Source organism: Zootermopsis nevadensis, unplaced genomic scaffold, assembly GCF_977971745.1.
Source record: "Zootermopsis nevadensis isolate Lab colony 2312 unplaced genomic scaffold, Znev_1.0 Znev_ptg000010l, whole genome shotgun sequence".
NCBI lineage: Eukaryota > Metazoa > Arthropoda > Insecta > Blattodea > Termopsidae > Zootermopsis > Zootermopsis nevadensis.
Window position 1 is genome coordinate 17,958,827 of NW_028259142.1, and position 24,753 is coordinate 17,983,579.

General features: G+C 37.9%; 1 protein-coding gene across 5 annotated transcripts in view; it reads left to right on the top strand.

Moving 5' to 3' along the window:
- The window catches only part of LOC110836320 (NACHT and WD repeat domain-containing protein 2), a 227,011-nt gene that overhangs the window by 150,715 nt on the left and 51,543 nt on the right, over positions 1 to 24,753 (top strand). For all 5 annotated transcript variants that reach the window (XM_087346677.1, XM_087346678.1, XM_087346673.1 and 2 more), the window contains one exon: positions 3,393 to 3,628. In XM_087346677.1, the coding sequence (XP_087202803.1) occupies positions 3,523 to 3,628 (106 nt within the window). In that variant the 5' untranslated portion in view covers positions 3,393 to 3,522. The remainder of the gene's footprint in view (positions 1 to 3,392; positions 3,629 to 24,753) is intronic.

Genomic DNA, 24,753 nt, shown 5'->3' on the forward strand with positions numbered 1-24,753 from the left:
CAATATGTTACCTGGTCTGACATTGCTAACATTGATAAAGATGCATTACTTTCTTTTGAATAACGCAATAGTGTTCTTAATGTTTACAGTCCTATTAATCGCGTAATATGTTAGCCGTAACCGTTGGAATATATCTCGATTAGATTATTATAAATAATTGTTTTTATATTTACATATCCGCTGAAGGATTATAGAGACCCTGCGAGCCTAACAAACATCGTGTGTTTATCAAACGCTTTCAGTCCAACAAATTATATAATCTAATTCCCGTATAATTATCCGGTGAACCACATTAATTACACAATCCAGTCGACTGGGCATTGTCTCGCGTCACAGTTACTGAAACATAACACGGACGGAATATTAAAGTATAGCTGTAACGCTTGTAATTTAGTATTTCTTCAAGATAAGAGACAACAGTTTGGAGACTTTCAAAATAACCGACAAAAATTATTATTGATAAATAGAGGATCGGTGCTCGATTCCCATTAAGGTAGGATTTTTTTCTCTTCGTTACAACGTCCGTACCTGCTGTGGGATCCAGCAGCCTTTTTATATTGAGTAAAAAGCGGCCGGGGCGTGAAGCTAACAATTCACCTGCATCTAATGCTAAGGTTAAGAACGCGTGAAGGTATGCCTCCACTCTTCCATACGTCTGCATGGCGTGATGCTTAGTTAAGCACCAGGGAAAACTTCAGTGAATGTAATAGTAGGATGGATAATGACAATATTCTCGCCAGACAATATTATATTATATAGAATTGTAATTTCCAGTGATTTTATGACGCCTGTGAAATCAAGATAGCATTAAATTCATATATCGACCACATTTTGGAACTGTGAATTTCATTTTGTGAAACGCTGATAAGTACCACTGGAAAACACAATGACAAGAAACAGCATTTACGTCCGAAATGCGGGACTTCAAATCCAATACTGCCACTTCACGACGAAAAAATGACGTCAACAGCAAAACTGTAGCACGTAGTGGTGGCAGTCCGCATAGGTTAATTAGTTTTCCAACACAATGCTGCCGAAATGATGTCGTGTCATGTCTCGACGCCAGTGACTGACCGAAATTCCACATCTCCGGAACTTGCCTGTAATTAATCATTTTGTGTGCACCGTAATCATGCAATTAAAGACACGAAACTGCATTATTTCTCTCAAGTGTTGTACAGAGCAATTTGTGCGTGTGGTTTTGGCAACCAGCTCAGTGTTATGAATCCCACTGTTTTGAAGACAAAATGACTTTCAACTACGTCATTTTATCTTATCACCAGACCAACTCCGTGGAGCAGACTTCTACTTGAGAAACTGATAATTCTTTAAGTAATCAGGAAGTTCTCCGCCTTTTATGAAACCTGAAGGTTTATTACCGTGTTTACAATAGCCCGCCACTGGTTCTTATCCTGTGCCAGATTAATCTAATCCATACCTTCCCGCCATGTTGCCCTGAGATCCATTGTACTGTTATCATGCAGTCAATACCTAGGAATTTCGAGTTGTTCTTCCCTTTTGAATCTCCAACTAACATGTAAGCATTAAGCATCTCCCCATACTTGCTATATGATCCGCCCATCTAATTGTCCTACATCGCTCATCGCTAGACTATACAAAAGATTTGTAGTTTAGGAATAATATGAATATTTTTAAAGTGTATTAGTAACGATAGTTCCTAATTACCATTCAGCTTATTGATGCAGATTTAAGAGCAGGCTAAATTCAGGAAGTGTTTGTTACCATTCAGCACACAGTTCTCTTGTTTTTCATCTAAATACATAAAGATAAGATAAAACATACTAAACTGCAAGACAATCTTGTGGAACTTGGTTTCATTCTAACGCAACTGAATAGGCTGAAGGTGTTTGAGAGGCGGTCGCTGCCTCCATCTTAAGGGCTATTGGTCACTCATCGCCCTGAAAAGTCAGTAAACGTCCACCGGACTACAAGCCGCAACAACCCAGAAGACAGCCATCTTCTTGCAGAATCTTGATGGGCATACCAGTAGAAAAACTTTCATTTGGAAGTCCGAGAAGGAGATGGGAGAATGGGATGATGACAGCTTAAGGAGATAGGAGTGTGAGGAAGAGAGATAAATGGAACTTGCTCAGGATCTTGTCCGATGACTGTCTTTGGTATTAGCGGAGTTAAACCATCGAGTTCTGCTACCTGAAAGTTTACGTATTCATGAACGCTTGCAAACTGAGGGCCTTGAACTGGGAAGGTCGAAGCCGTGTGCTGTTGGATGAAACAGGACAAGACACCGGCTCGGCTAAGTGAAATCAATACTATCTAGGGATTACGCGCCCAGCCCTGCTCGCCCTATGTAAACAGCACTCAGCTGCACTTAACATTCACGTAACATCGATCCCTATGACAGTTCTATAGCTCAATTTGAACACTTTGATATGCTTGTTCGCCTTCTGTACACGAAGTTCGTAAAATAACAAATCATGTCTGTCTGTTTTTTATCCGGACCTGCCCAACGTATTTCGGTTATAGCCCATTTGGTAATGTGGGACTCGGCCAAAATACTGGCGACTTAAATTCTGGCCCAGTGACAGATTTTGGGTTGGAAGTCAGGTCAGCCATTTGAATGAAAGAGTGTATATTTTTTACAAACGTTTAAAAGATATGGATTGGTAAGTTCCGTAGAAAGGGAATGGAAATTGAACAATTATGGCATAATGACAGTAACAACAGTTTAAGTATATTGTGATTGAACGGAAAATATGAAGCTAAAGCTTCACGAAAAAACAATATAAATTCAGAACTATATAAATTAGATCTGTACGAAATGAATAAAGACTAAGAACGTTATAAATCTAGTATCTTATTTTAAGGTGTTGACATTATGACATTTTCGCTCTGAGAGGTTTTATTATGAGTAGAATAGGCAGTTGTCTTTCTGTTGTCATTTTTATTTTATATTCTTACGGTTTATTAAAAGAATTTTCATATAATGGGGATGAATGCAATGTTGATAAGGTTTAAAATATCTCACAGTAAATCAGAGGCAAGTTAATCTTAAGATGTGATTAAATAACAGTGCGACTGCAGTTTCGCTTTTCCGTATTCCTGCATGAGAATTGTGTTCTGTGTTCTAAACAGCTCCCCTGAAATCTCATTACGAGTGAAATGCTTCTGACAGCGTATTCTGCATATTTCGATGCACTTGAACTTGGAACCTCAATGTTCTACGTTACAAATCAATATCAAGGTTTGTGTCATAGATTTGTATATGGAGACAAGACAAATTGCAAAGAACGCATCTGAGTGTTGGATCGAAGTACTCTTTAATCCAGTCGTCTTTTTAATGGGATTGTTCTGATTCAAGACAGTTAAAAATTGAAGGGAAATGACAAATGTGTGCAAATTGCATGTTACAGGTGCACCGCATGTGGAGAGATCAGTCCCCAGTGATGACCAGACAATTGTGAATCCTACCGCCAAAACGCGTACGAAACTTTGCTGCTAATTTAACTATACTTATACGCCGGCCTACATTGTTTCACAAAAATGAACACAGAAGAAATAGTCCAAGAAGTTCTGCAGGGGCATCTAACGTCACGGAAATTGCCGACGCCGAGACTAGTGAAGATTTTCATAGCTTCTACGAGAACTGGTGAGTAAGGATAAATTATACATTTACTCTCATTTATAGCCTTAGTGTCTGAAAGTGTTTTTGCAGACTTGAACAGGTCAACCATTTGACGTTCAAGATTTTCAGCAGAGAAACTTCTTCTATTTACGTTTTCCTGGTCATTTATGTAAACGTAATTTTGTTGATGCTGCAGATGGTTAGCTTGAAGTGTCTAAGAGTTGGCCGAACTGGTTTTGTTTAATTAATAATGCTACTCCCAATGATATGAGAGGAAATTAGAGCGATTTATCTTATCACATCCTCTGTTTATGTCATGTTTTGTATTAAATGCAATTGAAACCATTTACGCTATTAGAGTAAAGTGAAGTTGATTCCCTTCCTTATGTGAACTCGATGTAAATTATGTGTAAGGTTTTTACTGTAAGATTCTCTTACTCGTGAACGTTTTTCCAGAAACGTTAACGGTATAGAAGCTTCCCATCAAAGTAGTGAGATTAAGATATGCGGAAATTCAGCTTCAAAATTTTATTTTAATGTTGTTACATCAGAATCTTCTGCGTCGTCTTTGTATAGTATACATACGACCTTTTATCTGCACTGTTTCAGTTGTGTATCTTACATAACTGTATACGAGACTGGGGTTGATCTAAAAAGTTGAATAGAAAATAATTTGAAAAGACTCGATCATGACCTAATTGAAGTCACTCGTCATTCGCTTGAAGAAACTGAAAAGGAAAATCATTGCGATAGCTAGTAATCAGCCGAGACTCAAACCGAATACGTCCCTGATTATAAGCCCTGATCTTTTTTGCTCAGACTTTGGACAGAGGACCTACTACAAGCTACTAGCAATTTAGAAGGATTTGAGGTCCTCACGGCGGTGAGTTTCAATATGGCTGTCTTCTTGGTTGTTGCGCTGTTTAGTCTGGTAGATGTTTACCGATGTTTCAGAGGTCCTTGCTGTCTCCATCATCAGAGCGCTCTGAAACGTCGGTAAACTTCTACCAGACTACACGGCGCAACAACCCAGAAGACAGCCATTTTATACTAACAATTTTGCCCTTTTCCGACCTCTTAGTGTGTAGGAATCTTATTGCTACCGACTCACTTCATTAGTTGAAGTGCATGAACAAAGTAAAGTAAGAGAATTATTCAGCTTTCTGCCTCGAGGCGGGAATCGGAAAACGTGTTTCCAGGCCTGTAATGATTGTGTAGTGTTGTAAATTGTACTGAGAATGTCTAATGACGACAGTTTTACAACTGAATTTCGTGATTTACGAGGCGCGTTATGTATTTACAACATGCTCACTATTGGTAAACACTGTATTTCAGAAATTACATCCAATCTGTGTGGTTAATCTGTTCGAGCCCACGTTGTAGTTTATCTTATGACGCCAGATTTACGACATCACATCAGTATATATCTGCACCTGCTAGCTACTTTTTAACCAATTGACGGCTGTACATGAAATCTGTTATGAACATCATGCAGATTGAAGACACACCACATTTTTACTTCTTAATTTTCTGCCATAATCGCAGCTGCCATGTAAACTTCTGTGGTGAGAGCATCACTTGCCACATTTAATGAAAGGTTCTAAAAATTTGTGCTGCATAACTGAATATTAAGCGAAGTCCTCGAGAAGCTGACAAGCGCTCAGCTAGTGAAGTAATTCTCACCTTTTACGGAACACAAATGTTTATTACAGTGTTTAAAGGAGACCTCCTCTGATCCTGTCTGAGCCAGTTGAATTAAATTCACTTTAATATTATCGTCCTATTGTCACTAGGACTTTATTCCTTCGGGCGAGGGACATTTGTTCCATAAATAACACTCTTACATCCCATTTAAGAACAACTTTAATATTATTTCCTCATCTATGCTTATGTTCTACAAGTGTCTCTTCCCTTCAAATGTTCCGACTAAATTTGATGTATTTTTCTCCTCTACATGCTACATATCACGTCCTATCAATCCTTGATTTTATCTCCGTAATAATATTTGAAGCCACGGTGGTCTAGCGGTTTGAACGCTGGCCTTGTAATCCTGGGGCCTCGGGTTCGATTCCCGGCTGTGCCCGAATTTATAACTTGTGTTGGGCAAGGCCGTGGTCTAGGCAACACGGAGTTTTCCTCCGGGGGCTTCCCCGGTTTCTCCGTGGCATCCCAACAATTACTCCATTCACACACAGAAGAAGGCAATGGCAAACCACTTCTGGATCATCTGCCAAGAACGTATATGAACAGGTCCCAGTCCGAGAAAAGGATGGAAGGATCCTGTTCGTATGGACCTGTCGTCAGACAGAACACTAAATAAAATAAAATAATAATATTTGGTGAACATACAAATTGTAAAGCTCCTCATTTTGCAGTTGTTTAGCCATCCTATTTGGGAGTAAATAAATAAGAAAACGATGTAATTTAAATTTTTATAATTTTATTATATGGTACTTAGAAGATAACTTACGTTTTTGTCTCTTTAAATTATGTTCGTAAAGACAGATTTATTGATGTTATTCAGTGATACTAGAAATAAGGATGACTTCAACAAGTAACAGCCAGTTTATATCAATGTAATAACTTGGCATTTCAAAATAGCAGCTATGTAGATGCTCGTAGTGAGAGAAATCAAAGAGTTGGTACGGAAACAAGAGACGAGCGAACATCCGCTTCCAGTAACGATAAGACTCAGTTTCCCGGAGACAGACAAGCCGGAGAAGGAGTTCTCATATTTTAAAAACCATTTTTTGAGTCTGCGTACCTCACTGGCTCGGGTGTTAATTTATTGCAGATACAAATCATTTTCTTGCAGAGTTAATCACGCTACTGATATAACACTACACAGTGGGAAGTTATTTTTACTTCCATTTCGTTAAATATTTGCTACACCCAAAATGTATTAAATAAACTCTGTAATATGAATCAGATTTATTTGTTGTTATGTGTACTGATTTCGCCCTTGAGAAAGGCGATGGACTTTGTTTTGAATTCCATTACAGTGCGGATCATAATTTGTTAAATGTTTATAACCTCAATTAATTACGCCATAACCCTGTTAATGTACAGCCTACATTTAATACATAATTTAACCGAAGATAGTTCAGTAGGTTTTGAGATGAAACATTCGGACGGCAGACGGTCATAATCTTATGATCTCAAGCTTTGCGCAGAAACGTATTCTATTTGAAAGCAAACTTTAATGCATTTTAAATGTTCTGCAATAAGGTGCTCAGGTTCCAGCCGTAAACTGAATATTTTCGCATCTTTCATTCTCTGTCACATAAAATAATTAGCTTCTGTGATATTCTTAGTGTGCGAAATGTCTGTCATTAAAACAAGAAAACAATATCAAACTCTTCGGCTGAGAGTAAGTGGAAATCGCTGTTCCATAAATATTATATCCATTACGTGGGTTCAGTTTTGCAGAATTTACAAATCTATCTACCTACCTATCTCTTCCACACTAGTTCAATAATATGTTTCTGGATGAGAGCCGATAATCATGAGAAGCTGATAGTCATTCAGCTGGTTAATAAATTTTGTGCTTAATTTAAAACTTTTTGACGATGGTGAAGAGTCAATTGAATAAAAATTTACTTGGATATTATCCATCGTCTAGTAATAAAACGAGATAGGGATTAGCTCTATCTAGTGGGCCCAACTGAGTAGGAACCTGAAGACGGAGATAGAGCCCCATCTCCGAAACGTCGTTTTACGTTTTTTACGTTTTATTACTAGACGATGGATAATATCCAAGTAAATTTTTATTCATTTGTGCTTAATTGCTTAAAACAGAACCCGCAGGTTCATTAACCTGTTCACAAGAAACAGCCATGGACCCTCTCCGGAGCCAGTTGAATCCAGTTCACATACACACATCGTATAATGTTATAATCACATTTACATTTAGGTCTTCCAAGTTCTGTCTTCACTTCAGAGATGTGTGTGAACTTGCCACACCTCTCATCCTTCATCAAATTCATCTTTGTAAATATATTATTAAACATGATGTTAGAAAGATTTTGAAGATAAACTCGGCTTCAAACGTGTATAAATCTTAGTTTCTGTGATATTTGTGTTTCTTTACATTTGACGTCCGGTTACCTTTCAGGGCCCTTGTGGAAGCAGAAACACGAGAACAGCATTTGAAAACGAACTCGTTCTGTGCGCGATTGTAGGTAGACGTTTCATCGTGTCAAGTATTAATGGTCTGGGAATTAGTAAACAGGGCTAATACCGAAAATTACACTGTTGGGTACGATAGTACGTGGCGACCAACATTTTGAAACTAAAATTTATATCTCCTTTGATACCGGGCAATGAGCAGCAGGAAACGTTAATTGAAGTCAAATTACCGTTAATATTTCAAGTTCTGCATTCTGCCAAGGCGAGCTCTATTGATCTCCAGTTCCTGTCTTCGTTACTCATGCGGTCGGTGTGGGCTTAGCTGTAGGCAACCCTCTGTGCATGGCCTCCCTTGTTTCACCTGCCCTCGGTCATAATTTTTACGGTGCAGGGCCCCGGAATGCAATATGTTGATGGTGCTTTACTTGTTGATTTATTGTGTATTGGTTTATTTAAAGACCCTTTCAGCTGCCTAGGTAACGCAGTAAGCAGTGGTAGACTGATACAGTAAAATGAAAATGGTATGGACGTAATATTTAAAGCAGTACAATGAATAGTAACAGGGAATGTAGTATCTGCGGTAACAATTTTTTATCAGCAGTAGATTTATATCTGTAATAAATAATCGCAAATGCCATTGAAGTATGAAAAGGATAATATACGGTATTTCATTAATTGTAAGAAGCTATGGATTGCAAGATTCGTTTATTAATAGGTTATTATGAAGAAGACGCTATATTCATTGGTAGACTCCATCAGATATAATACGGACTTAGATTTCAGAAATTTGAAAATGTAATGAAGTTGCTTTATACATTTAGGAAATTTGGTAATAAAACAATATGTAACTTCGATTTGTTTCCATATTTCCAAGCTAGTTTCCCCAGCAGAGCTCAGTGAAGTGAAAATGAACATAGATTTTCACTTCATAGTAATTAGGTTTTCCACGTGTCAAAAACAAATTACACTGTTCTTCTAGCACGCTGTCAAAATGGGTTAAAAACGTTGCTTGATGGTTATGGAAACTCATAATACAACCATTTTATAGCGCTATAAAAGAGCAAAGCATCTGCCTCAAGCCACATTTGTATGCCTCTATTTTTGTGTGAAACTGGAATACAGTTCATCACTCCTAGAGCAGCCACTTTCCTTTCTGCGAGGAGAATCTGAAGCGGGTCCCCTAACTCAACCGCCTCTTAGCATCGCTTTATTTTCATATCACCTTGGTTATATTATAATTTTGAAGGTTTTTGGCGTTGGCGTATTTTCTTTGTTTTATAAAATTAATTAGTTTCATAAGCTAAACAGGGGGAAAAACCAGAATCTGTCTTTTGGGTCTCCTTTTTGAGCTAGTCCCAGACCTGGACTAACAAAGTCAGGTTAGATCAACCAGAAGGCTTAACATATTGGTTCTTCGTCCTCCTTCTCCGTTTCCTTACCTGAAAACTCTGTAATTTTTTAACCTAGACGATGAACAACATCCAAAAAAAATGTCGCACAGTTTCTAAGATTTAATTTATTTTCCTGTTAGAAGGATCATACTCTGTTTTTGTATTTTGGGGGTAACCCTGTTAAATATTATTCTGTTTACAGCCCATTACTATTGTTTTCAGTAGTATTTCTGTCTCCAGGCAAATTGTCATAGATCACTGCAGATTAATTTAAAAGTTGATGTCAACTATCATATTTCTACTACGTATATTATACGCTGTATAGCATGAGCACCTGAAACAGAGGCGTTAAAAATTCCTCAATATAACCGTAATCTAGAGGTATTGGACGTGGTTCATCGATGACTCAGTTTAAATTGTTCCCCTTGCTTCTGCGGCAACTTCTCCGACACCTGTGTGCGGCATGTAGTCTAAACATGAACGGAAGGCGCAATAGTGTTCGGTTATATGACTTAGTTCTTTATGTTTGTTTTCATGATTTCAAGTCTTACTGTGCCTTGAGAGGCATTTCAAATAATTTCGAGCCTACTTACCTAGTGTATTACGGATGTGATCATGGTTTTATTATATTCGAGTACCCTTCTGTGCAACCCACTTTCATGCGACTCATTACTAATATTGTTTTAATCCCTGCACACCCATATTCTCTTTTATAAATTTCCTACAATCAGTGTTATGAGCATGGTGGATGTAATCTTAGAAGTTGGGAACGAGAACATAATCGCTTATTATGGGTCCATAAATTTTGGTGTGTAACATTTTCTAAAAATAAGAAACCATCGATGAGATTTTTTTTAAAGAAAAGCAAGAACTTGGTGTTTCAATTTAATGGCGATAGCTAATGAACATTTATGTCCGAAATACTTTGCAACAAGAAAGAACGCCGTAGGTTGCGTCATGTACATTAGTTAAGACTGCATTATATATTCTGTTGTTTTCTTTCGTCGCAGAAATCGCATCTGGTAGAATATGTAAACTCGAACATAGTCGACTAATGTTTATGCATTTTTGTCATCATTAAGGTTGGATATTCAGTGTATTTTTCCTATCTGCCACACTGGCCTTGATATGTGACGCCATCACGATGTCTTGCGGTGTGTTATTATCTTAATATCGCCAACCCTGTCTCCCCCTTCCCATACAGCGGGTGGCGTGTGATGGATGGTAATGATGACCGGCCTGCAGCCTTAGTTCGAAACCATTAATATGTGATCACTTAGCAGACAGCCGTCAACGAGAAGGCTCTCGCACACCCATCAGGAGAAAAGACACATCAATCACGTATCGGAAGTTCAGTGTGTGTTCATACGGATCAGGTTGCATATTAATATTCTTCAGCCATTCTTCATTCACATTCCTTGCTTCGTTACTCTGCTGTTTACCTATGCCTTTCTTTTCTAATTTCTTTGTTTTAACCTCACCTTTTAACTGTTTTATTTTTATCTCATTTTAATTACTATTCTTTTTATTTCTTTTTAATTTGTTTCTAAGTTTCTTTCATATTCTCCTACTGTTTGTGTTACATTTCTTGTATAATTTAGTTTCTTTTTACTTTTTATTAGCTTTTGTTTTATTTTGTTTCTTTTGCAATATTTACTTTCTCTTTTTCTAACATTTTAGCTGTAGTTGTGCCTGTCTTTCTCCTTCCTATTTATTTCTATTTCGTTTTATGATGTTTCTTGGTTTCCTTTCCTTTCATCTTTCTTTGTTCGTCTTACCTATTACCTTCTTCTCTGTGTTTATTTTTAGTTTTCTCCACTTTCGTTCTTTGTTATCTACTTTTATTGGTACGTTTTATTTTTTACTTTCTTCTTTCTTCCTGCTTCTTCCATTCCATTTTGTTGCTTTATTTCTTAAAGAGAATGTTTTGCTTCAAAATTATGCTTAGTCCCATAGTCGAGAGAGCTAATGGTTGAAATTAAATCCGGAGTTTTCGAATGTCAGGAAGAAGTCTGAACATTGAAGTTGCTTGGGTCCTGTCACTACTTGAATAGAAATAGAATACGCGGCGTGTAAGACCGCTCAGACCTCTTGCATAAAAAGCTTGTATTAAATGGTTTAATGAAGTGGAAACGTCGTATTGGGGACAATTTCAGAATTTTGTTGTTCATCCTCTTGACGTCAAATTAATTTGTTATTTGCTCAGGATTAATTCACCGTAGTTCAATCTCTTTACGTGTGCTTGTGATTATCTATACAAAATACAGACCGAGCATTTGGAGGATAATACAGTAGCATTTTTATTAATTATTTAATATATATTATTATTTAATAACACTCATATTAATTAATATATTTAAATAATATCAATGTTATGCAAAGACGTAATAATATACAATAAATTTCAGGCAGACATTACGTAAGCACCTGACAATGTATGTAAAATTATTCAAGTCATATTAAAGCGTAGGAGTAGTTCATTGGCCCTGTAGATGCATGCCAAGGTATTCTAGGTACCCAGTGTTGAAGTCTCAAGTTTATTTCTTTGTCTGGAGACTGGGAATTCTTATTGAAATTTGTCGTGATTTTTCTCAGATCCCTTAGGAAATGCCTGGTACAGTACTTCAAATTAGACCACTGTTGCTTCATTCTGTAATTAATTATATATTAATTATATTAATCCTGTCATTTCCAACTAAATCAACTGTGAATTTGGAGAAAGTCTTTAATAATCCAAGAACCAATGCTTAAGACAAGTATTAATTGTACATAAGTAAGTTCTTTCTACGTAAAATACACTGCACATTTCTGTTCCAGTCACGTGATATTAACATTTATACGAATGTTGTTTAAAAAATTATAATTGGAATAAAATAAGTTCCCTCTGCAGCAGAAGTTCTTTCATTCTCTGTTTGTTTGCAATTTTAAGGCTCATTTTTTGTATTAACACCAAGAGAAGTTATCACAGCATAAAAGATGGACACACAAACGACAGTGGTACCAACGTTGCGGCTGGGGGAAGACCTGTGGCTGGTCTGTTACTACAGCAGACTGTAGTTTCTATTTTTAGAATAAACCCCAAATCCCCGGGCAGGGAAGGCGAAGAGACGGTTCCTACATATATATATGTCGCGGAATGGGATGAAGGGTGAGAAAGAAATGGTTAGGGATTTTTCTCTAAGCCGCGGTGTAACATGGAATATTTCCGTATTCAGTGCTGAATGCAGTATCCTCATTGAATTCCATTGCAAAATTCCGTCCATGACAGAAGCGCGTTGTGGTGATCGCTAATCCGGGGAAAAATAAAACTTAACGCTGATAAGTAGCAACTCAAACCAGAGGGTAGCAAATACATTCCACTGGAAGTGAAATATGTTTTACAGTTATATAAACATGCCTAATACATCACGCATCTTCGAGACGCTTTCTTTGCAATGTTTCGCTTACCAGTGACTTTTATATTTATTAATTTTAAGTACAAAGCTGTCTCTGTATACTTGTGATTGTCTGTTATTGTCGAAATCTGTGCGTTTTATAAAATAATTTGTGTTTAACAAACTTCTTTGCAATGTAATCTATTTGCCATTTCAATGATTGTGCTAATATGTTACAGAAAGTAACATGAAAGAATAATCAATTGAATAAAAATTTTCTTGGATATTATCCATCGTCTAGTAAATATAAAATGTAAAACGACGTTTCGGAGATGGGACTCTATCTCCGTCTTCAGGAATCCATCTCCGAAACGTCGTTTTACGTTTTATATTTACTAGACGATGGATAATATCCAAGAAATTTTTTATTCAATTGACTCTTCACCATCGTCAAGAAGTTTTAGATTTGATATGAAAGAATAATGTGTAAGTAGCCAGTAGTGAAACGATGTTGAAGCCAAATTTAAAGTACCCGAAAGTTGTCATGGGTTACCGTTATACGGACGTGATTACATAAGCAGTGTTTCCTCGTAAAATGGACCACGACATAAAACACCACGCACACCTTCTTTTCAGTTGCACCTTAGACGGATCCAAAGACTGATACTTGTTCGTAGACTCTCCTCTCAGTCTGTTTTGGCCCTTACGAAATTTCTAAATATTGTACATCCTTGCGTAGTTGAGTGGTGTACTGATGGGACCAGGCCGAATGCAATCCAATTTTGAAAGCCATTATTGCAAAGCATTAAAGTTTGGAACGAGGCATCGGAGGGAAGAATATTGAAAGAGGTGGGAAGAGAAAGTGTCCCTGGACTAATGCAGTGTGTTAGAACTTCAACGCGATATCTCGTGTCAGTCTGACTTAAACAAGATTTAAAATATGTATTATCTTAAAGAACACGTATTTGTCAAACGTGTTCGTTTAGATTTTGCGTGCACTATTTGTTTAGATTTCTGTTTATTCCGGATTCTGATAAAACGTTTACCACTGGGTATAAAAATACAAAGGCAACATTGAAACGTTAGTTTTCCTTGTCTGTACTTAATTTAAGTATATATCTTTTTCGCAAAATTACAGATAAGAATCAGATCTATAGATTTTAATGTTCTAAAAATTGTATTAATGGCATTATAGGATAATAGTCTAAGCTGCTGACAGCGTCGTTATATAAACCATAAATATATACAATCTGTTGACGTTTGTTAGACGTCTGAGAAGATTTATGAATTTCGGTTTATTTGAGCACTATGACAAATTATTTTACTATTTATTACACTCATGTTTTCAAATAAAGTATTTGGAATGAAAGTTTTAAGCTATGTATAGTCATAATAAAAATCTCATTTATTTTGGAATCGAGGAAATTAAATAAGGAGAAACTTCCTGATTTATGATCATATTCTAGTAAATGAATCATCGTCATGTCGCTTGGTATATTTATAGCAAATAGACAACTTAAATGTTAATGTCGTAGGCAGCTTTAGGATGGAATGATAAATTCGTAGCTTCTTCACAGACAACAGGTCTGATTCATGGAGCATCAAATTTTTACAACCCGAACCTCAGATTCATTCTATTCATAGAACAGATAATAAGCAACCGGAGTCTTCAAGAAAACAAGACTAACCATTGCATGTAGCAAGGACTAACTTCTGCCCGAATTTATAACTTGTGTTGGGCAAGGCCGTGGTCTAGGCAACACGGAGTTTTCCTCCGGGGGCTTCCCCGGTTTCTCCGTGGCATCCCAACAACTATTCCATTCACATTCTTGCCTGGGCGAGCTGATGAACCCTAAAAGACATCTCTATAATCCAGCGATTGTGAGGAGGTTTTCATTGAAAACGTCTGGTTCTGGTGATTCCAAGAGAGGTGCATTACGAGGAAACATTTTATTGTGTGCTGTTAAACCAGCATTCAGACATGTAGACTGTTATTTGTTGTTATCTGTTTATGGAAGTAATGGTTCATGAAAGAACGGCATTTGTATTGTTGCTATGTAGACCAGGGGCAGGCAGTTAATTTATATTTCGGTTGCTGCCAGGGGAGTCATAAGAAGTGAGATTGCTTAGAGTGCCCCGTTACACACAGCTGTAAATAAATACACTCTTAGGTATCACCACCTTGTCGAAGGCAATCTGCCGGGTGAGGAGGCTTGCGTGCTCAAATGACCCTTAGGGCTATGCCGGCCTGAGCTTCGGCTCATGGTAGGGTCACCCAAGCCGGACAGGTCTAAGGAGATGCGCTAGACTAAGAGTGATACCCTGGTCCTCCAGGTTGGGGGTTGGGTGTAGGGCTAACAACCTTTCACCTTTAAAAAAAAATATGTGTTACGAAAAAATCAACCAAGCCTCGGATCAGGACGGACTCTTTGGCACGACCACGGCAATTGAAAAAGGACATGAGATTTGGTACCTGGAACATTAGGAGCCTCTATAGGGCTGGGGCACTGAAATCAGTGTGTAGGGAATTAGGGAATTATAAGTTAGACTTAGTGGCAGTGCAGGAAGTGCGATGGGAGGGGGAGGGCACGATCCCAGTGGACAATTTTACATTTTTCTATGGAAAGGGGAATGACAATCATCAGCTAGGGACGGGTTTTTTTGTTCATAGCAGAATTAGGGCAGCAGTTAAGAGAGTAGAATTTGTTAGTGACAGGTTGTCTTACGTAATTTTGGAAGGACGTTGGTGCGACATCATTGTCCTTAATGTTCATGCCCCAACTGAAGACAAAAGCGATGATATCAAGGATAGCTTTTATGAAGAATTGGAATCAGTATTTGATACATTTGGCAAGTATCACATGAAAATTCTGCTAGGAGATTTCAATGCAAAAATTGGGAGGGAGGATGTCTTCAAACCCACAATAGGCAGCGAGAGTCTCCATGCACTTAGTAATGATAATGGCGTCAGAGCAGTGACCTTCGCTACGTCAAAAGATTTAATTGTAAAAAGTACAAAATTTCCACACCGTGATGTTCATAAATACACTTGGACTTCCCCAGATGGCAGAACACACAATCAAATAGATCATGTTTTAGTAGATAAGAGAAGGCAGACAAATGTAATTGATGTGAGATCATTCAGAGGAGCAGATTGCGACACTGATCATTATCTGGTGGTAGCAAAAGTGAGGGAGCGGCTTTCAGTAAGTAGACGAACTAAACAAAATTTTGACACAGAAAGATTTGATTTGAAAAAATTAAGTGAGGGAGAGGCAAAGGAACAATATCAAGTTGAAATTTCGAATAGGTTTCAAATTTTAGAGACAAATGAGGATAATGAAAGTGTGGACATCAACAGGGAGTGGGAAAATGTCAGAAACTGCATCAAAATTTCAGCAAAAGAGAAACTAGGATACTACAGGAGAAAGCAAAATAAACCGTGGTTTGATGAAGAATGTTCAAAATTAATAGATCGAAGGAAGCAAACAAAATTTCAATGGTTGCAGAACCCAAACAAAACAAATGCGGATAATCTATGTAACGTGAGACGTGAGGCTAGTAGAACCTTTAGGACTAAGAAAAGGGAATACCTGAAGGGCAAAATTGCTGAACTTGAGACAAATAATAAGGAAAAAAACATCAGAGACCTGTACAGAGGCATTAATAACTTTAAGAAAGGATATCAACCCCAGACTAATTTGGTAAAGGATGATAGTGGCAATTTGCTTGCAGATCCAATAAAAATTGTGAATAGGTGGAAAAATTTCTTTAGCGAGCTCTTAAATGTTCATAATACTGGTGATATTAGACAGATTAAAATGCATACAGCTGAACTGTTGGTGCCAGAACCTAGCTTAGATGAAGTGGAACTAGCCATTGGGAAGTTGAAAAGTTATAAATCTCCAGGAATTGATCAGATTCCGGCCGAATTAATTAAAGCAGGTGGCAAAGGGTTGCATATGAGGATCCATAAGCTTATTCAGTTAATTTGGGATAAGGAAGAGATGCCACATCAATGGAAGGAATCCATAATTATTCCTATTTATAAGAAGGGGGACAAGACTGAGTGTGGTAATTACCGAGGAATATCGCTGCTATCAACCTCATACAAAATTCTATCCAACATTCTTTTGGCAAGATTAACCCCATATGCGAATGAAACTATTGGGGATCATCAGTGTGGGTTCAGACGAAACAGATCAACGATTGATCAGATCTTTTGCATTCGTCAGATACTAGAGAAAAAATGGGAGTTCGGTGGGACTGTACATCAGTTATTTATAGATTTCAAAAAAGCCTATGACTCTGTGAAGAGAGAAGTGCTATATAATATTCTTATTGAATTTGGTATACCAAAGAAGCTAGTGGGTCTAATAAAAATGTGCTTAAATGAAACCTGCAGCAAAATTCGAGTAGGTAAATATGTATCTGAGACATTCCTCATCAAGAACGGTCTAAAACAAGGAGATGCTTTGTCTCCCTTGCTCTTTAACTTTGCGCTAGAATACGCCATCAGGAAGGTCCAAGGTAGGCAGGAGGGTTTGCAATTGAACGGGACACATCAGCTATTGGCATATGCTGATGATGTTAATTTATTGGGGGACGATATAAATACAATAAAGAGGAACGCAGAAGTTTTACTAGAGGCTGGTAGACAAGTGGGGCTGGAAGTAAATTCAGAAAAAACTAAGTACATGTTAGTATCTCGTCATCAGAAGACAGGCGGGCAAAATTATCTTAGGGTAGCTAATAAATCCTTTGAAAGGGTTACAAAGTTCAAATATTTGGGAACAACAATAACAAATCAAAATGATACTTGTGAGGAAGTTAGGAGGAGACTAAATTCCGGAAATGCTTGCTACTTCTCAGTCCAAAATATTTTGTCTTCCCGTCTGATTTCTAAGAACCTGAAAATTAAAGTATACAAAACAATAATCTTGCCTGTTGTTTTGTATGGGTGCGAAACATGGTCTCTCACTCAGAGGGAGGAACACAGATTGCAGGTGTTTGAGAATCGGGTGTTGAGGAGGATATTTGGGCCTAGGAGGGAAGACGATGGGGCGTGGAGAAAACTGCACAATGACGAGCTTAAAAATCTGTACTGCTCCCCCAGTATTGTGAGGGTGATTAAGTCGAGAAGGGTGAGATGGGCGGGACATGTAGCGCGCATGGATGGGACAAGAGGTGTGCACCGGGTACTGGTTGGGAAACCTGAAGGGAAGAGACCGCTGGGGAGACCTAGACGTAGATGGGAGGATAATCTCAGGCGGGATCTATGGGAGATAGGAGTTGAAGGAAACTGGATTTTGTTGGCCCAGGACAGGGTCCGGTGGAGGGCTTTGGTTAATTCGGTGATGAACCTTCGGGTTCGGTAAGCCATCTAGTTAGTCTTACACTCGACTGGCCCTTTAGTCCTTGCCGAGAGGTTTATTTTCTTTCAGATAGTCAAGCATTCCCCATCCTATTACGAAGGCCGCGTCCACAAAAACACGCAACTGGACTCTTTGCTGACTTGTTTTATTCCAGTCTACACGCTAACACCCTACTTGTTTAAGATTAATTTTAATATTATTCTTCCATTTATGCTTAAATATTTTAAGCTGCCTCTTTCGTTCCATCAGAACTGTGCATACGTCTATAGTTACCCCGTGCGTGCAACGTGCATAACCCATCGCATTCTCCTTAATTTTTTTACCTTAATCATATTTAGGGCCGCCACGGTGGTCTAGCGGTCAGAACACTAGCCTTGTAATCATGGGGTCCCGGGTTCAATTCCCGGTGGTGCTCAGATTTATAACTTGTGTTGGGGAAGGCCGTGGTCTAGGCATCACGGAGGTTTCCTCTGGGGGCTTCCCCGGTTTCTCCGTGGCATCCCAACAATTACTCCACTCACACACACTGAAGAAGGCAATGGCAAACCACTTCTGATCATCTGCCAAGAATGTATATATATGTATGAGCAGGTCCCTGACAACGTGAAGAGGATGGAAGGATCCTGTTCATAATATATGGACCTGTCGTCAGACAGAACACTAATAATAATAATAATAATAATAATAATCATATTTACTGGGTAGTATATTTTATGAAGCTTATATTTTTCTGAATTTCTTTAGCCTCTTGTTAATTTTCCCTCTTCCTTTCAATTAGATATATACTATTTTTAAAGGACCTAAATCTTTTCTCTTCCCTTACGGCGACAGACCAGGTTTCACACACGTAAAATTACAGTTTTGCTTTTAGATATATGGATAATGGTTATTTCTGAGAATGATTCAGATAAGAGTTTTACCTTATTTTGAAATGGATATACGCATATGTTTAGCACGTTTCCATCATACTGACCTGAAATCTCGCTTGCTAAATATTGTTTGTTTAGAAGACACCTAATAAAAAACAAAATGACAGTCATGTTAATCAATTACCGGTGGGATTGAAACTCACAACTTCTCAGTTTTTATAAGAGAAATCTTATTCTGATATCTGTTTTAAGATCGGGATATTTTTAACAGACGATGAATGCAAAAAAATGGAGTTATTGGAGGCGGCAACATCCGGTAGGCGGAAACGAACTGGAGCAGGAAACATGGACTGTTTTACTGAACGGAATGGGCACTGTTGATAATTTAGATGTATTTAGGTGGCAGCTACACTGTTGTACATCTTTTCAAAATGGTGGTTTCTTCGTTGCTCAGCTAATATCAGAATCCCTGTAATTCAATTAACGCATTTGGTCCTTGCCTCTAAAACGCAAGTGGAAAAGTGTGCAATTGTATTTAACCGAGAAGTGATCTATAGGAACCCCGTGTCCTGCTGTGCAGTAAATATCAACTTCTGTGAAAAATTCTCTTTTTGGCACTTTGTCTCGTCTGCAAATAGAATGCGTAGAATGGAAATTTGGAGTAGTTTCCTGTTGCGTCGTTTGTATGTATATATAATCACGTTATGGAACTCAAACATTCATACAAAAAGTTCTTCACATATATGGATAGCGCGGAACTCGAAATTATAAGTTGTAACTTCCAGTGTAGAAGTTTTAAGTATTCCTGCCGGAGGTTTAACTTTGAAATGGTCGCGACAGCAAGGGGGGGTCTGAAAAATCGGTAAATTTCTACCAGACTACCCGGCGCAACAACCCAACAACAACTGGAATATAAACGTGGACTACTCGAATACAAATCGGGAAACCTTTCGATCGTATCCTTTCAACTGTCTGACTTTGTCTCCTCCAAATATCTTTTTCGATGTCAATTTAAGTTTTTTAAACTTTCTCGCCTAAAATGTGCCTTACTTCCACGCAACTTTGTGTAGTCAGATGTAAAGTATAATTAAAATTATTTACAGAATTACTTCCGAGAAAATATCTTCGATCTCCATTTGTGTCACTTTGTCGAAGTACTGAGCTAGTCCGAACGAAAAGCAGTCACTTTGTAGTCTTATGTTACAAGTATGATATGGATGCGTGGGTGTAGTAAGTCATACAATATTTGATAAACGTTTGGATTAGCATGAGAAAAAGTGTCCTTCAAAGTATTTCCCCTGATTCTCGGGACCGATATTCTCTTTATATATCTCAATATCGCTTTCCTCGAGAGAAGAATTTACATATAAATAGGAAACTGGAATTGTGGAAGCCGCTCATCCGCGAAGTTCGTTTAGTACGAACGAGGCGGATATGTGGCGTTTGGACAGAACTATGAACGAAAAAGTTGAGCCTACTAGTACCGTGTGACTCAAAAAGTGTCGAGTTCCAGAGGTTTAAGGTTTTAGGCGTGTCATTACACTTCATTATTGTGCCAAGGAAGAAAGCGGTTACATAATGAAGCGCTTCATTTATACTCGTATGATTAAAGAAAGGAAAAAATAAAACGGGTGATACATACGAGGCTCGTCTACAAAGTAAGTTTCCCTGAGGCCGTTTACAGAAACAAAACACAATTTCATGGAAATATTTATTGCAACAGATACAGCAAGTGTCCAGCTATTTTTCAACATATTCGCCACCGGAATTGAGACATTGGTCATACCGTGGGACCAACTTTTGAATACCTGTGTCGTAGAAGTCTGCCGCCTGGGATTGGAACCACTGTGTGACAACCATCTCCGCCTCTCTGTCATTCTCAAAACGCTGACGCTGACCGGACAGGAATTTCTTGAGGTGTAGGAAAAGATGGAAATCACTGGGAGCGAGGTCCGGGCTGTAGGGTGAATGATTAAACACCTCCCAGCTGAACTCCTGCAGGAGACTTGCTGTCCGTCGAGCAGTGTGCGGCCTAGCGTTATCACTGACCACACTTCACAGTCGGCGGGAGCTGGAATAAAAACCTCCATCTTCAACAGCTGCAACGATGCTACTGTGAGAACGCGGGAAGTACCGTTAGTGCATGCGCCATGCTGCGTCATTGCTCTATCACGTACGCACAGTCGCTTCGCGCAATATAAGGTTTGCTAGCTGTGGGACGAGTGGGAAACTTACTTTGAGGACGCGCCTCGTACATCATGAAGGAGATAGAAATGTATAAATATTTCAGTCAGGATAATTTTAATGATACAGAATACTTGATGCGTGTCCGTAGATATAAATATACTATTAAAATGGATCTTAAAGAAGTAATATAATTCTTTTTACTATATTTGTCTTATTTCTAAATAATCTTATATTTCTCAACACGTTAACCTATACAATAACCTGGTAATACCAAGTTTCACAACCATATAAACCAATATATAAATTTTTTTAATGTAGAATTTCTTATGTATGTTCTTAAATAGCTCAAAGTAAAATAAATATTATTAATACATGATAATTGGCATTTAATCTGCGTTATCGATTGAATTGTTAGGTAAAAAGTATAAGTTACAAATATTGTATAATTTTCTGTGGAGCTTTCTTGTTTCATTGCATTTCTGTTAACATATTTTCCTCAGCAGTTGGTTTTCAAATTCTTTCGAGCTGTATTCTTCTCTTAGGATGATAAACCAAGTTGTAAACAGAATTAAAACAGCAGGTGAAATTATAATTTCGTGTACTGTGGATAGGTCTGTAGTTAAATTCGTTTTCCATCTAAGACACGGTTTTTAATCCAATGAATTTTATATATCGTTTATGTTTGTTGAAGGAATAGACTCCTCGCAACTCAGAGAATAAAGAGAGGTAATCATTCAGTTTAATCAATGTGTTTCGTATTAAATTAGCTCTCCTGACATAGTACAGAGTAATGAACATTTCTTGCTGCTGTTCTCTGAACATGAATGCTATCCGAAAAGTTCTACCGAAACAGACATGAATGGGTTGAAGATGTAAAGTGAGTCAGAACTTCATCAAATGGAGAAGATATTTCTATCATCGTGACTAAAATGAATTAGACGAAGGGGAAGCGCTTGTTGCAGTGTAAAGTTTGAGGATAGTAGAATGGAGGAAAGACACATGAAGATTATGGAAATAAATGTGAGAAACTTTTAAATGTGTATAATACTCAAAGGTAAATTAAGTAAGAATTTATAAGATATTACAGCATAAAAGCAACGGAACTAAACTTGTTCATGCCTATGTATTAATTTTAGTCTGTGTGTAATTTTTCTGTCACTGCTAATGTAAAACATCTTTTGTTAATCGTATATTAAGGCGTTGGCACAACTCTATTTTTTATCATGGAAGCTGAGTTTTCACTATGCATCACACTTTTTGGAAGTCATTCTCACAAACCGAAGTAAAGAGGTGTGTTTTCGTTAGTAAACTGGTAGATGTGTACGAGACGGATCGAGTGGTGATATCAGAGCCTACGTTTATAACGCGCTATTTATAATTTCTAAACGAGAAGGTAATTTTCTGTAAAGCCACTCAATAAATATTGTGGTCCAAGGGCTAGTGATGCAAGAATAAGAATCCTTCATGATGCTACATACGTAAATCTTGCTGCAATTAACAGTTAGTGCTTAAGAAAACACATCTGTAACTACTGACCGTCAGTCAAACCACGTGCTTCCCGAATACAAATCTAGAACACAACCACTGGACTAGCCTGCTATGATCTACCATCTCATTCCCTTCTCACAAGATTTCAACTGCTTTTGTAACCAAGGTTCGAAGCTTTCCATTTGCAAGATAAGTTTAATTAATGAATATAGTTGTTTTCTTTTCCCTAAGTTTGCCCCCTGGGTCGGAGGAAAGTGCTCTGAATATGATTGTTATTGTTCAAAGTGAGCAGAAATCATGAAAGGCTAATGAAGTTGTGGCAATAGGAACTACAGAACTATTTCAGCAGAAAGTTATTTGAAAGTTTTTCTTCTATTTATATCATTTGTGACCTATATTGACAACAATAACACTATCTCCACTAATGCAGTCCGATGGATATGAAAAGCAAAGGTTCGTGGAACAACCGACAGAGGCTGAAAGCGTTTGCTTAACTAGCTGCAATGCATGATTCGAAACAAAGAACTGGTCCAGGGACAGAGACTAGCTCTATCTAAGGGACCCAACAGAGTAGATACCTCTCACCTGAAGACGGAGACAGAATCAGCCTCCGAAACGTCGTGGTTTTAAAGAACAGACGATAGAAAAAGTCCTGACAATGAATAATTTTAAGTGAAAACTACCGTCATCAAAACCCTTTAGAATTGAACTAACGTCAAAAGGCTGAACTTCTTGTTTAAAGCGCATTTCTTCATCGAGAATAAAGTACTTGAATTCTAGTGCGGCAACTTCTCTGGCATCCGTGTGTGACGTGTAGTCCGAGCATAGTTACAAGGCGTACTTAAACAATTGTCTTAAAAATCTTGCATTTTTATGTGTGTGCGTGCACGATTTTCCGTCTTATTTTATTATGTGAGGTTTTCGGTGACTTTTGCATATTTCATTGTTTTTAAGAATGGTAACTCTGCTGTATGCAAGTAACTTTTTTCTCATGTTTCAACAGTATGCCTATAGAGATTTTGTAACGGCAGCACTTTAGACAGAAGGTATGAAGTTTGAATTTTTTCCAGAGGTGTTTCGTGATCTTCTTTTGAGTATCTCCATGCAAATGTCGAGATAGTAAGTGCCTTAAAATAATCCAAGACTACTGGTTTCAGATCCTTAAATATATATAATTTACACTTCCAATCTCATTATAGTACATGCAGGCTTCTGGAAATGAAGCAGCTTCTTTAGATATGCTAATTTTTAATCCGTTAACGAATTTCTGAGACCACGGGTTTAATTTTTGGCTCGGAAAATGACAGTCCCGACATTTTGTAAATGAGTATATTTTATGTATTCACGTTACCTATCCCCAAATTTATGTGCAAAGTTGTTTTTTAGTTATTAGGGTAAAATAATATACATAGATTTTATTAGAGGTGAGTACTGAAGGTATTGTCTTGACGTACAGCAGAATAAAACTGGTTCTTCGGCTGCAATTTGGAATGTACATTCCCTCAATACGATCCAGATTCCTTACCACTTTAAGAGACCGTTATGTTCTCTTGACTTTGAGCTGAGAACCGTCTGAATTAAATTAACTTCATTATCACAAGAGTGTCGTTCTGAATAGAGTCTCGACTACACACGATGTATTGGTCCCCGCTGTGTGACAGCAGGCTGTTGTAAGCCCATGTGACCGTCTCTTAGATGTAGAAAACATTCATGTCGCCAGACGCAGTTAAACTGTTATGTTATGCTGCGCGTTTTGAGTTGAGTGTCTTTGCGTAAAAATACTGCTCACAAGAAGCAAAGTACATGGTACAGGGCTAACTGAATTTGTATTTAAATGTAATGTAACTAATTTAGGTCGTTCAGCCTCTTCAATACCCAACAGAACTTTGACGTTTCTGAGGCAGCTCCTTTCAGTAATGAAGAACCTAACATTGCGATTGAGTAGTTAGGACGCCTACCGTGTTTTAGAGATATTTTGGGTTCGAATCTCGACCTGAAAAGTGTCTATTCAGAGTTAAATCTTTCGTGGGGTTTATTCAGTTCATCCAAAAGAATGCTAAGGTAAAGTAACATAAAGCTGTCCCACTGTACGTATACGTTTAATTTGAGAATATTTGGATCCAAAAAGGGAAGTAACTTGGAAAAGGACCAAGTTACATACTCCTAATCAGGAGTCATATAATAGTCGCTTTTCGCCAAAAACTTTTAGGGGAACGAGGGGGGGGGGTGAGAACTATGCAATAAAGTTTACGTGGAAAAGATCCGAGTGAAGAGGTCGCTTTGGAGGTAAAGGCATATATGGGAGGATAATATTGAAGTATGTAATTTGAAGCTTAA